The sequence below is a fragment of the Akebia trifoliata genome, chromosome 4 (assembly GCF_017979445.1).
Source record: "Akebia trifoliata isolate Shusen 1 chromosome 4, ASM1797944v1, whole genome shotgun sequence".
NCBI classification, from domain to species: Eukaryota; Viridiplantae; Streptophyta; class Magnoliopsida; order Ranunculales; family Lardizabalaceae; genus Akebia; species Akebia trifoliata.
Window position 1 is genome coordinate 261,169 of NC_141378.1, and position 15,436 is coordinate 276,604.

Here is a 15,436-nt window from a genome sequence, read left to right on the forward strand (position 1 = left end):
ATGATGAAGAAACATCTAAATTATGCAAGCATTTCTAATGCATGTAAATTAAACATCAAACGCATCTTCTAAGGTTACCCCCTAATGCAACAGGCCCTCCTCCTTTATCCGGCCTTGGAACCGGCAATGTAGTGTAAAGAAAACATTACATAGGCGGAGTTACCCTATTCTACCCTTACCCTAGACTCAATTTTTTCTTTTTCTAAAAGAACTCCCCCCCCCCCCCCCCCCAAACAATGACTTAGGAAAATGATATTAAAATCCTCGATAAAGATGTAACACACAAGCTTTCAAGGATTGGGCAGCCTTCTCTTCAGAACATACCAAAGCAGCTTCACACCAATCATTAATCATTGACAGCCTTTTTCTCCTTGATCTTCTAGATTTTTTTACTTTGTGCCTTTTGGTTTTTTTCTTCCTTTTTTTTTTTTTTTTTTTTTTTTTTTTAAGGGATTAGAATTTTGACTTCTCAGCCACTATCAAGTGACGGCTTTCATGCAACTTTCATGGATCGGGCAGCCTTCGCTCTAGCACATACTAAGCAGCTTCACACCAATCATTGGTAGCCATTTTCACATGACCTGACCTATAAGGAATAAGGTAGGATTTATCAAACACAAGATAGTCCAAGTTCTAGTAAATTGCATCATTGTCACAATCTTCTCTTTTCTAGTTATAGTCAGGGGTGCACAAGAATTCATCAAGGAATAATTGCAAGAATCAACCTCTAACTGAAGATTAATAAATAGACTATCAATTGAAATTCAAAGAGCTCTAAACCATAGATCATCTAGAGTCTTAAGGTTGAATTTTGGGATGAAGGTGTGTGAAATATAATCAGAGATCCTAATATGCAAACCAAAACAGACAGACTTTTTTTTTTTTTTGTAAAAAATCTAAAACCAAAAGCAAATGCATTCGAAACTAAAAGCTGTCATAACAGACCTTTTTTTTTTCCTTTTTTTCTTTTTGGTAAAAAGACTAAAACCAAAAGAAAATGCATTAGAAACTAATAGCTATCATAACTGACTTTTTATTTTTATTTTTCGTACAAAAAAAAAAAGCCTAAAACCAAAAGCAAATGTATTAGAAACTAAAAGCTATCATAAAATATGCATGATTTGAATGAATGCATAAAAAAAAAATTTCTTCTAAAAGAAAATTTCTAAAATAAATTAATTCAAGATAATAAAAAAAAAACTATATCATTACCATTTGAAATTCTCTTGGACAATCCAAAATCCGCCAATTTGATGTTGCCTGATTTGGTGAGAAGGATGTTGTCAGGTTTTATGTCTAGATGAACCACTCCCATTACATGACAGTATCTAATTACCAACATCAATTCCTTAATTATATTAGCTGCTTCAAACTCTGAATATTGTCCCTTCTTAATCATATGATCTATCAAAGATCCACCAGAACACAATTCCATGACAAGATGGGAACATTTAAAATCTTCATAAACCGCTTTGAGATTAACCATACCAATATTGCATTATCTTTATCTCTTGATTATCCGTTTTGCTCAAAGTTTTGCAAGCAAATTCCTCTCCACTAATTCTATTTCGACAAACTCGAACTGAACCGAAATAACCACGTCCTATTTCAGAGCCTAAAATGTAATCCTTCTCAATCTTATCCGAATCCGAGTGGGAGCATTAATGCAATCTAGAACCGGTGGTTTAGAACCAGAAACCTTACAACTCTCTGGATTCTCAATCATTTCCCTTCTTTTTCCCTCCATTTTGCCAAACTCTAAACACCCTGTACAAATTTCCTCCGTATCAATATTTCTTCACTAGGGATTAATTTTTAATTTTCTTTGAAATCCCTATCTTCCTCCAGATCAGTATAAACTTTATAGGAATTAATACCGATTGTTCCAGAAATATTATTTTCTTTGAAATCTCAATTAGGGTGGGTGCTGCCAATAGATTGATATGGTACCCGATCCAATGTTTTTTTTTTTTTTTTTAAGATGTACCCGGTTCTTAACCAAATCTGATCTGTGATCCAATATGAACACATGCCTTATTTTCAAATTATCAATGTTCAAAAAATTAAAAATATATATAAAATTTTAAAAAAATCTACTTTCCTATCAAAATATAAAATATTAACAACATTTTATCTATTTGTATGTATATGAAATTAAGAATAATAATAAAAATTATTTTGGATCTAATATTTCCAACTTTTCATATTTTTCTAGATCGATTTGATTCGGACATCTGGTATATATTTCGGATCATTGGCAACCCTAATTTCTATCTTCTCAACCTTTTGATTTTCTCGAGATCAATATTGGTTTATTAGGGGTTAATATCCATTGTTCAATAAAAAATAATTTTATTGAAATCTTTTTTTTCTCAACCTTAAGCAAATACTAATTACTATTACTAAATTAAAAATAAAAATAAATAACTGAAATACATAGTTACCTTTCTCACTCGAAGTCTAAAGAAATATTTGCTTTGGACGGTGGATCCAATATATATTACTAATCCTCCGATTTTTTCTGCCCAAACGTTAGATTGATCTAGAAGCTTGAGAATCAAGCATTTTCACATTATATTTGAGAATCAAGTATTTTCACGTTATATTTGAGAATCAAGTATTTTTCATCTCAGCCGTTGATGGTCCAAATTTTTAGCACTAATTTTGGGCCCAAGTTATAATTTCAATAGTTGTTAGGCCTTGTTGGATTTTGAAGTCAAGCCCTCAAACTTGATGAAACTATTTAACTGAGTATATTTGGCAAATCATTGAGCCTATTCATCAACTTAATGCGTTAAGTAGGGTCAGATAATAGGCAAGAGTTATTCAACTAAAAAAGTTGTTTTTATAAAAAAATTAAAATTTTAAACTATTTAAAAATGAGGAATGCTAATGTTCAAGACCTTACGAGGACCTTAACATTCTCCAATACTTTATTTTTCTAATAACACTCCTATTCATTTTATATTTTAGTAAAATTAAATAAGGGTATTTTGGTCTTTTATACAATAAATGCTTGTATGCATCGATTGCCAAATCATTTATCGCAAGTTAGCATTCCCTTTAAAAATATATATAATTATTATAAATTTATATAGTTGCTATTGGCATCCAAACTTTTAATTATTACACCCCAATTAAAAATAAAGAATAAGTTGGGGTGCCAATAAAATCTCTCTCTCTCTCTCTCTGTTAGATTTTGTTTTAGCCTAATCACACTTGTAGCCAACTACTGAAATTGTTTAATGTTTTATAATGTTGATGTTTCGAATGGTGTGTTTTAATAATTAATATGCGTGGGATAAATAAGTTAATAAATTGGGGTATAATAAGTAAAAGTTGGGACGCCAATAGCAGCTCTCTAAATTTAATATATTTTTATATGACCCCCTCCAAGTCAACTCATAAGTTGTAATCTTGACCCGATTGGAGGGACATGTTTCAAGAGGGGAGCAGATCCTCTGTAGTTTGTGTTACTTACAGTTGTTTGTAGTGGCATTTAACGGTTGAGGGAGCTCCACGTCACATATACTCAAAATCTCATTCGTTAGAAAACTGGAGTTCAAGGATCGTCCAATTTCAAAGCCTTTATTGGGCTTAAAAAATCATTATCTTTTCTATTTTTTTTAAACCTCGCCTACACTTTGATCCTTACAGAGCTAGGCCTTAGATTTTCTTTTCAACATATAAATATTTATCCTTACAGAGAATTACATGAAACACGTACTACATAGGATCCGCTCCCTTTCAAAAGACCTTTTGATGGAAAAGAGGTATGGGAGCCTCAAAGGGACAGTTGCGGGAGCAAAGCCCTAGTCGAAACATCTTTTGAGAGGTTAATCATGTTGAGAACTATTAATGAGGATTTCATGAGGGTAATTTAGCATTTTTGAGAAATCCTTATTTTAAATTTTTTTTAGAATCATAATAATCTGACGTTCTTTTTCATACACTATTTGACATGTCAAATCACATAATCATAAATTTTTGTTTGTGTGTATCTCGAAGCAAAGGATCTATGATTCTTTAAAGGGAGCGTACAAAAAGGAGAGTCAGATTGTCAAGACTTTTTTTCTTAATTAAAAGTGCTTTTTAATTATGATTCCCAAGAAGTTGCACGTGGAGGAGGAAAAAACTTTGAGACAGGCAGCCCGCTTCAAAATTTTGAAAGAACTCTTTTCGCACTACGACACATGGCATCTTAAAGGAGGTATCCCAAATATTGATGAAAAAGTAGAGATATGAATTAAATACAAAAAATCACATGTCACAGTGCAAAGAAGGTTTCTTCAAAATGTTGAAGCGGGCTGCCCGCTTCAAAGTCGGACTCATGTAGAGAATATGTCAAAGAGTTGTGATAAACTGTCTCAAAAAAAAAAAATGCTTGAAATTCACTTGTTGACGTGGCATGTGCATAGAACCATAGATATTTTTTCTCCGAGATATACAAGAAAAAAGATTTATGGTTCCATACACACATCCACATCAACAAGTGCATTTCGAGTGGCTTTTTCGAGTTAGTTTATCCTTAGTCTATGTCAAAGCATCAACACATTAGTTTTAGGCGGCTCTTCTTTCAATCATTGCTCTATATCAAAGAGTTCTGTAAAAGGGAAGCAACTTCTTGATGGTGCCTTAGTAGTTAACAGATGTATCAATTCAAAGATATGGATCGACAATCCAAGGATAGTGTGCAAAAATTGAGAGTCCGGAGCTTATGCACCCTGAGTGGATGATTGAAAACATCCTTCCACACGTCAATACATGCCATGTAAGTTACAATACAAGGAATCAATGCCTAAAATATCTCCTTTTTAATATTTCCTTGAGTTATGGCTTATGTGACATGTCTTGAGGTGTGGGAGGAGGGTTCCAAATTCCAATCCTCCACATTGGGTGCATACGATCTAAACTCATGGAAAAACACTTATGGCCATGCAAATAGAAAGTTTTGTGGAATCTATCTCCTTTATCTTTCTAAATATTGATGGAGGCTTTGGGAAAGTTGATGTAGTCTAATGATCTCTCCCATCTTTAATTTGTCAATGACACTCTCGATTTGGTTTATACCTCTCTTAATTTAGTTAAGGTATTATATGTTATTTCAAAGCAATGTTTGGACCATCCATATATAGACCTAGAGAAGACAAAAAAAAAAAAAGCAAAGTTCTTGCCATCGGAGACATCCCCAATATCTAAAGTCTTTAGCTAGTATTCTCCTTCATTCATCTAGCTTTGCATTGGGTGTTTGTTTAATATTTTTCGATTAGAGATAATGAGTTAAATAAATGTGATATCAGAAAAAAAGACTTAAAAATGTTATTTTCATATTTTTGGGAAGAGTCTTGATAATATGACTCGTCAGGTGGCATACTCAAATGACTCCATGACGTGGACAAGTTCGAAAACCAAAGATCTGTACGTCTTGGGATACATTTTTTATATATAGGAAAGTGTAATCATGTATCCTAAGGTGTTCAAATCTCCAATACCCAAACTTGTCACATCATGGAGTCATTTGTGTATGCCACCAGGCAAGTCATATTATCACAACTCTTTTGGGAAAGTTGAGATCTGTTTCCTTAATTTCTATCTAAACTTAATACTAAATGTAATCAAAACACCTCTATCTATTTTTCATTAGGCACAACAAGTCTATTCATTTAAAGATAATATTTGAAACAAGTTAAGTTAGTTTCTTCATGAAATTAATCCTTCTTGTAAAAAAAATCAGTTTAATAATTCTTTTTGTCATCATTTAGCCAATTATTAATGTAAAATGTATCAAATTTAAAATGAGGTGATTTTCGTTATGTGGACCCCTATTTTACATAAGGATAGCAATTACTTCACTTTTTTCTTACATTCCTGCCTTTGCTTTCAGATGAAAAATCACTTTCACTTCCTCCAAAACATATAACATGTTTAGTAATTATCTTGTCTTCTTTTTTTTTTTGTCACCAAAACCTATGAGAAGGTTCTAAGTAAGAGTACCATTTAAATAACACCAAAGGACCAGTAGAGCCTAATAATGCCCATTTTAAGGGAATCATTAGCACCAAAAGTGAAAGGGAAAATAGGCCCTACCCTCGAAGACCGAATTGATTACTGAAACATGAGTTCCATTTACTGATTTAGTAGTGAACAAGGATATGTCTTATCTCAACTTAGACAATATTATTGGTGCAGGCACTCAAGGAAAAGCCTAAGAAACATCTAGCCAAAAAGAGAAAAAGTCTCCTGACCGCTCAAATCGCAACCCGACTTCATGATATTTTGTTGTGGATGATATGCATGAATCTGAAATTTAAAAGGAATCCAATCCCAATATGCTCCTCTTAATATAACCTTTTTTTTTTTTTTGGAAGGGGGAAGGGGGTGGAGTTGGGATCCAGTCAGGTGTCCCGTTCCTGACCAAGGTTAGGTGGCACCCCATTTTAAGCCATGTGGAATTTTTGAGGACTCACTGATCGTATAGATATGTGATCCATCCCTTAGTGAGCTTACATACCAAAAATCATAGTGTTTGATAATTTGTATCCAATAGATCTAATCTCTTGAAAAAGAAATTAAATCCAACGATTAGAAATCATTCTTAAGTCAATGCTCTAATCAATGGATGCACATCACCAATGAAACCGATCTTTTGTGTGTAGATTAAACAAGGGGTGGACCACATATCCATACGCTTAGTGAATTACCAAAAATGCCATGTGGCATAAAATGGAGTGCCACTTGACCTTGGTTAGAAACGAAACATCATTCTAGATCCCTACTGTTGAGGTATATGGTCCTCTTAGAGCACTCAACTAATCCTCGAGGCACGTTTATTTCCCTTATGATGTACTTGATGAGAAGTCAAACTCAAGACCTTTGCTTCCTTAGGCATGATTTTATTCATCTCACCAAGATGATCTTACATAAAGAATTTGAAGTTACGTTCCGATTGGAGTACCCCCTTGGAACATGGGTTGTTGTATCTTGGAGAGCGAACACCTACAAACTGTGGTACCGTAGCAAGGGCGAAATTCATTTTAAGACAATACTTCTTGCATTCCTCAACCTCTAATTTATGGTTAAATATTTTCTACTACATCTAATTTCGAAGTCAGGAACTTTTTCAACCTTCTTCTCTATCTTTCATAGAAATCAATACCTAGTTTTCAATAAAGTTTGTATGTGATAATATCACAAATGGATCAAAATCCCATCGTCTCACTCATAAATTATGGTTGAAGCCCTTAGGCTATGTTTAGATTGAGAGAAGTGGAGAGAAGAGAAAATAAATGAGTTTCTATTTATTTCTCTTGTTTGGATTGTTAAGTGAGGAGAAAAGAGAAAAGAATTGGAGGGAAAAATGAGAGATAAAAATGTAAGTTTTCTTTCTCTCCAAAAGTGGAGGGAAAAGGAGAGAAAATATTTTATAATTTCAACTCTACCCCTAAATCTCTTTTAAGATATTTTAAATTTTCAAAATTGTCCCAAGTTCTCTCATGTCTATCCAAACATGGTGGAGAGAAATTGAGTTTCTCTTCAAGCTTAAGAGAAAGAGAAGAGAAACTCAATTTCTCTTCATAATATTTGAATTGACAAGGGAGAACTTGGATAACTTTGAAATTTTAAAATGTCTTAAAAGAGATCTAGGGTTATAGTTGGCATTATAAAATATTTTAAAAGGATTTCTCTCCTCTTCTTATAACCTTGATGTTGAATTGATATGTAAATAAATAATGAGTTGATTGTATATTTTTGCATCTGCATTTTTCAATAGAAGATTAAAAAAAAAGGTATTTACAAAAAATTGATCAACTCTTGATAAATTTACGATTTTGACTCAATGTTCATTACAATTACCTAAACACGAACAATAACAACTTTAGAGGTTTTTAAAGTAACTACTTTGTAGGTTTAAAATGAAATTTTCACTTTAAACCTGCAAAATAGTCACTTCCTTCTGATTTTTTTAAAAATAAAAATGTGATTGTTCACGTTTTGATAATTAAAAATGAGCAACACGCCAAAATCGTTTTCAGCTCATGAAATAGTAATTCATCCTAAAAAAATGTGAATTTAAGTAGTGTGAATGTGAACGGATTTGAAGTTTATATTAAATAGAATTGAATTAAATAAGATTTGTTATTTAATACTATAGATTTTTAGAATAAAATTTTGATGAAAATAAGAGACTAAGTGATAAATGGCACCAAACTATCCCCAAATGGAATGAGATAAGAAAGAGACAGTTTTGATGAAGAAAAAAAAAATTAACGAAGAGAGAAGAAAGTGAGAGAAAGCATCACTCGTCACAATCTACTTTTCCCCTCTCTTTAAGCTCTATCTCTATCTATATATAAAACAAACCCACGAATGTGGAAACAAAAAAAGATAGAAGTATAATAAACACAAGAAAACTCTATTATCCACTCTCCAATAACACCCATTTACAGATTTCAAATCCCCTCTTAATTTTTTTTTTTTTTTAATAAATAAAACTATAATTGAAAGATTAAATGTGGGGACTGGAAAAAAGACAGGAAAAGCCCCCCCTCCTGATCATGAGATCTCTCAATTATTTTGCTCCTTCCGTCATTTTTCCTCTGCGGAAAGGTCCCAAGCGTCGAGTACTGCTTGTCGCTATTATGCGCTGGGGCCACTGTATAACCTTTCCATTTTTTTTACTGTTAAAAAAAATAATAAAATAAACATTAGAATCTCGCGTTCTCGAAGCCGTGCAAATCGCTGACTCTATTCAACGACTTCCTCATGATGGCAACTTTAGCGAGCTGCTCAGCTGCTCTCCAAGCCGAAGTTGGCGTAAGCGGCTCTACATTCTCGTCTAGAAAAGTCGATTCACGATCAGGTGCTCTTCTTCGTAAATTCGGCTGCTGTTCATGTTGTCTGCGCCTATTAAGTTCAGCTAACTCAGTTTCTAAGCGGTAGAGGTATTCATCAGCCGAAATTGAGCTTGATTGCAACAACAGCGCGCGAGCTGAAGAGAGCAAATTGAACGCGCTGGTTAGGTCGTTGTGCTCCATCAATCGGCGAGACTCGGCTATGGCTCGAGTCGTAACAAAGAGGTTCCTCAACCGTTCGATTTTCGGTATAGATGATCGAACGGACTGTGGACGAGGTACGAGAAGTGTTTGTTCCTTCCCGTAAATAAGCTCTTGACTTGCAGGATCTTTGTAGCAGGATCCAACGGTCATGAGATGGTGGGCTCCAATGGCAGACGCAGGAACTCTCAACTCGATAAGTAATTCTCTCTCCTCCTCCGCGTAGAGATCGCCTAGCTTGACCGGGCCGGATCCTAGCACTGTGGGTCGCCCGTTACAAGAATAAACGGCTGAGATCTCAGCTGAAGCTGAGCCGGAAGAAACAACGATTTGTAGCCGAAGATCTTGGACGACCACACTCAATAAACCTCCAACGCACTTGGCGAATGCATCTTCAACTGGCTCGTGGCTGTAGCCGCCGTTTTCGCTGAAGCCAAATGCATGTACAGGGATCTCGAGGTGAGCGAAACGAGTAGAGGACACATGGGACGATGGACGCCTTCGATTATCTGATTTGTTCGAGACCCGCTCATCCTGACCGTCAGATAGAAGCATGATGCTAGCAACAGGGTTTCTCTCTCGTCGATCTTCAAGAATTTTAGTTGCCTTTCTCAATGCGTCGCCAACACTAGTTCCTTGGCCACAAACGAGCCGATCGATGATACGCCGAGCCAAGCGCTGGCCGTGAGCTGACATTCTTCTTAAAGGTAGCAACCTCTTTGGATTCGCAGAGAAGGCAACAATGGAGAGTCGATCGGAGGAGCCAAGAGAAGATATCACAAGCCGCATGGCTCGTTTTAACATATGTAGCTTCGCGCCGGTCATGCTCCCACTAACGTCAAGCACAGTAACGAGATCGATCGGAGCACGGCGCGCCGGATCGAGTAGTGGCGACGTTGTGCTATTACGCGCTGGTGGCGGAGGAGCCTTCACCTTCAGTGCCACTGCGTAGATCTCATGGCTTCGTCCAACAGAGACTACAGCAACTTCTGGAACTATTCTCACTTGAACATTTCTTGAATCCTGGTAGTTGATTTCGGATGGATCATCAGATTTGATCGATGATGAAGAATTTTGGTTTACAAAGAACCCTTGAAACTCTTCAATCTCCTCTTCCTCTCCATTCTCATCGGCTTCCGGTATTGGATTGAACCTAGCTCTTGCTGTAGGAGACAAAAGAGGTTCATCATCATCATAGACTCTTGGATCGGACGGCTTTGATTTCTTCTCCTGCTTGGATTTAACATCTCTAAGAGATGATTCTCTCTTGTTTTCTATCTCTTTCTTCCAACCGTCCGATTTGGAATTTTCAATTCCCGGGTTTGATTGCTGATTCTTGTTAACGGAAAGCAAAGGTACTTCTCTCCAGTTGGTGCCACAAACAGGGCAAATGAGGCTACCAGGCTTTCTAACGTGCGCAGCTATGCAGGGGAAGTGAAACGAGTGAGAACACTCAGCCGTGAAAATGGCGGTTCCCTGACCCGTTTTCACGCTCTGTAAACAGAGTCCACAGCTACTCTGCAAAAAATTAAAAAAAAAAAAAGCGAAGAAAATAAGCGATAAAGTCAAATTCTTTCATCATTCTTGTAATCTACACGCACGAACGCTTACCAACGACCCAATGCGTACAATAAAGCGAAAAACACAGCAAAAGAGGAACAAATAGTTCATGAATTCAGACCGTACTGAGAGAGATGAATTCGGATTCTTACCCTGGATAAGCATAAACCGGATTTGAAGAGAGAAAATCTGGAAGGTGATTTGGGCGAAGATGGGTTCGAACTCTGGAACAATCTGGGGCTTATGGTGCTGCAATGGAGTTTTACGCTGTCGTGCGCTGAAGGTGTTGTGGGCGCAGTTGCTGTCGTTCTGCACCGTAAGCTAGGGCTACAGATTGATTGAGACTGCAACCTTGGCGTTGAAGGGTTACTGCTTCCAGAGAAAAATCCAATTTTGGTAAAGCTTCTGGGGCTTGGGCTTGGACTTGGTTGTTCGTGTTGCTGCTTCTCTGTTAGTGTGGTTTCTGGGTCTCTAGGGATCGACGTACAGAAGGCTCTCCTCCAACCCGTACCCATTTTCAGAGACAACGAAAAACTCTACTGTTTCTTCGCTTTCTTCTTCTTCTTCTTCTTCTCTCTCTCGTTTTGATTCTCTTTCTCTCTGCTCCCACAGAAGACAAAAGGGAAGAATCAGGTTTGAACGAGAAGGAAAATATGGATCCCTCTCTCCTCTTTCTCTCTCTCTCTCTCACTCACTGTCTCTTTTTTCTCTGTCGATAGGATAGCCCCAAAAGATTACTGCAAACGAAAGCTCAGTTCTGCTTCTGCAAGAAAAAAATAATTAAAAGAGAAGAAAGTTCTCTCTCTTTCTCTTTCTCTTGGGATCTAGCGTTTCGAGTCTTTCCTCTCCACACTCCACTTGGACTCTATATCATCTATCTGAGAAAGGTTTCGATGAACTATATTTATATTATATATTTTGAAAAGGTAACCTAAAAGCTAACTTGGTGACCGGCAGGTGGCAGTTAGTACAAAATACTAGCAGGTCAACAGCCATGCCACGTTATGGTCACCGACCTGCAGCGCCTGAGACTGAGAGATCATTTAATTTGGCGTTTTCTCGTCTGGTTAATCGATTGAAATATTTCCATCTAAGCACTTGGTTTGTAATTTGAAATACACGAGATAGTAGTGCTGCTCGTGCTTACTTACTGCTTAGCAAAAAGAAGTATACCATATCATCCTTCATAACGTCTAGTTAATGGGTCCCCCCAACATATTAAGCTCATTAATTTATCTGATTGGTTGATAATATTAAAGTAAAATAAATTGGCATTGATGAAAACCATGGGGGAAAGTGCAGAAGATAATTAAATATGAGAGGTTAGAATTATGAATTAGGACTACCATGGCACACAGATAATTATGTTGCCTTATACATAGCAACCCCAACCTTCCCCAGTTTACATGAGGAAAAAAACTAAATGCATAATTAGATTTATACTCAATTTAACCTTATCATACAACTACAACATAATCTAATTTTGATCAATAAAAAAATTGTATATTCTCTTAAGAGTTATTCAATTTATTTGAAGATACATAATGCGTCTTAGATTCAAATTAAATTAAAAGAAACATCACACTAAATAGCAGGGGCGGATTTAGAGTGGGGGCAATGGGGGCACTTGCCCCCATAAGAATTTTCAAACCTTCTTTGGAATAATGAACTATTGTATCCCAATTTGTTTTACACTCTTAATTGCCCCCACAAAACAGTTTCCATTGTTATATTGCCCCCACAAAAAAAATTACAAACTTCGTTGACCTCACAAAAAAACTTACATTCTTACATTGCCCTCACATGAGTTAAATTCTGGCTCTGCTCCTGCTAAATAGGGATAGATAGAGTTAAAAGAGAGGAAAAATCATCCAAAAGGATATGTCTATTAATAAATGGATTGGGAAACTAATTAGGAGCTTAACCATTGGATGAATCATTTGAATTTAAAACCTATTGGAACAACCACTTGAAGTCATCCTAAATCAATTACTTGATCCTACTAGTTATCCTATCTGAAAATTGTTAGGTTCCTTGTCGGCTCATTTGATGCCCATTTGGCCAATGATGGGAGCATCCACTTTGGATGGGGATGGTTAGAAATACATCTTATAACTATTCTAAATGAAAATAAAATAAGAGCAGTATGAAAGATAGTAGAGGGAAGATAGAGGAGAGAGAATGAAGATTTTTCACATCACTTTTAACCTTACTCGACCTTATCTTTGACTCTTCTTAGTTGTATTTTTTGAGTGTTTTCCTTTAAATTAATTTGAGTAGCTTGTAGTGTAGAACTTGAAGGTGATAGACTTTTTATCTTCAGAATTGAGTGGATTGTAGAGTTCTCTTTTTGAAATTGAGAGAGATGAGAGTTGAGAATTGAATGATGAGAGAATTGAGAGAGATGACTTAAGGGACGGGAGGTGTTCAAGTATTGAATTTTTTTTAAGTGGGAAAAATGAGGTTTTTATAGGTTTTAAGGATGACTTTTGGGTTAGAAATATTAAAAATAAAAATTAAAGGATAATGGCATGAGGTGTAAACATTAGAGGGTTGTTATTTTGGGGTTGAGGAAGGGTATTCATGGATAGTGGTGGAAATGAGTCATTATTAACTCAAGTGGGTTGAATCCTTCAACCCATATGGGTTGAGTGTTAGGTGTGATTTAAGGGGTGTGAGTGTTAGTTAAAATAATAGTGGTGTAAGGGGGGTAGTTGTGAATATTTTGGGAAGATGGAAGAGATGATGATATGTGTCCAATGATGCAGGATGCATGGGTTCGGTGAGTTGATTAAGGAAATTAGAGTGTGTGGGGTATGAAGATGACTTATGGAGTATTTTGAGGAGAATATGATAGGATTAGGTTATGACATGGAATGTGGGTTGTGATATGGGTTGTGTAATTTTAGAGGTGATGATGGGGTTGGTTGAGAGAATTTGGTGGTGATCATAGGTATGAGTATGAATAAGGGTGTGGGTTTGATTTGGTTGAGTTTTTTATTTGATGAGGGTTTATGTTTTAGATTAACTTGAGTCTAGGATTGGGTTAAAGTTGGGTTGCATTGTCTTGGACTAGGTTAAGTTAAGACATTAGCAAAGTTAGACTTGTTTTTAGATGAGGCTAAAATACGATTAAGGGGGTTAAATATATGTGGGTCTTAGGTGGGTTTAGAATATACTCAAATTGTGGGTTAGTGGGGGTGAAAGATTGAGAATGTAGTGGGTTTAGAAGGCCTTATTATGGGTTCATGAGATATTTAAGGGTCTTAGGATATTTTGATTTAATCAAAATGACAAATTTCAAAGATGTAGACCTTTTAAACCCATTGATGAATTTTGCTAGAAAAAATAACTTTTTGAATCCTTTCGAGTTGGACCCGTTTAAATTAGGGTGTCTCCAAGTTGAATAAGACCTATATTAGTTGATAAGGCCTTTGGGTGTGATATATTGTATATTTCGATTCAATTCCCACCATCATGGTGTTGTATCTCATTAAACACATATTTACCGATGAAACAAATAATCTCATGGTTGTAGATCTCGAAGTGATTTTTTGCTCATAGCCCAACACTCATTTGACATATGGCACAGATAACGAAAGCAATAAGAGATAAAATTTATTTCTTTTGAAATTTCTTGATTAAATCACCTTGTGGCATTCAAAAACATGATCCAATATCATAGTATAATAGGGGACGAAATTCCATGAATTGTAGAAATTTCTTTTTTAAATAGTTTTTATTTTTATCATTAGATTTTGATTTTAAATTTAAATTTAGGTGTTTGGTATCCATCCATTTTCAATACCTTGGATCAAGTTCAAAAAAATTTGTTTATTTTTTCTTTTGACCATAAGTTTTTAATAAAATCTAGAAGGTTGTGGGCCTCACAATCTATTTTTAAATTAAAATCTTAAAATTAAAATTTGTGAGTAGAAGATGTGCGGGCAAGAGAGAAATTTTTTCTCTCCATTGATTACGTCAATTGTGCCATATGTTAATTACTTGTTAGACTGTGAGAAAATATGCTCACAACACCATAAGCAAAAAAATATTCATAGATCTTGTTCTTTTCATAATTAAGATCTAAGTTGATTAAAATGATGGATTTTTTTATAGTCAAGATTCTATATGATATTTAATTTCAATAGATAGGAATCATGTCTATGTGATACAATTTGATTAAGAAATAAACACATCAAGATGCATGAAGTCATGAAAGGCTTGCTTAGGAGTCCGAGGTGTTTTAAACCCAACTAAAACTTACGGCGTACACACCTAGTCTGAGTCGTTCTTTAATTCTTTATTTCAGTTTAAAATATTTGATTTATTTATTATCGAAAATTTAGTTCTTTAACAAAGGAAGAAAAAGAAGTTAAAATTATTTTAAACGGCAAAGCCGGTGATCTCATCTTGTGGTGATCCGCATTGCTACGTATCTGACCTAAATATCTGTTATTGGGGTACGGGCGTAGGTTCTAATCAACTGCGGTTACGTACCCTTAGTTAGCCGCCCTTACAAATCTCAATGACCCTTAAGCCTAAATACCTTTAAATGGAGCAATATTACACTTAAAATTAGTCTGTCATCGTTAAGTTTAGCGATCGTTAGTGTGTCCAATAGTAGCAGTACCTTCGCTAACAATTGCATCGAACAGACTGTGATTTGACGGTGGAGGAGTGTCAGATGTTAACAAAGAGTCACTGTTAAGTTTGTACTGATGTCGTTTTGTATAGGGCTTCGCAAGAAACGAGATGGGAGTCAAATCATTTATTTAATTATAACCCAATAATAACTGGATTATAAGCTTAATAAAGCCAGG

At 35.5% G+C, this 15,436-nt stretch overlaps 1 protein-coding gene across 1 annotated transcript; it reads right to left on the minus strand.

Moving 5' to 3' along the window:
* Nucleotides 1-8,243: 8,243 nt before the first annotated feature.
* On the minus strand, nt 8,244-11,493 carry LOC147402679 (E3 ubiquitin-protein ligase WAV3-like). The gene is made up of 2 exons (XM_086438008.1): nt 10,766-11,493; nt 8,244-10,571 (listed from the first exon to the last, which is right to left on the minus strand). Exons 1-2 carry the CDS (start codon nt 11,126-11,128, stop codon nt 8,706-8,708), a joined length of 2,229 nt encoding a protein of 742 aa, XP_086294134.1. The 5' UTR covers nt 11,129-11,493; the 3' UTR covers nt 8,244-8,705.
* Between the last annotated feature and the right edge of the window lie 3,943 nt (nt 11,494-15,436).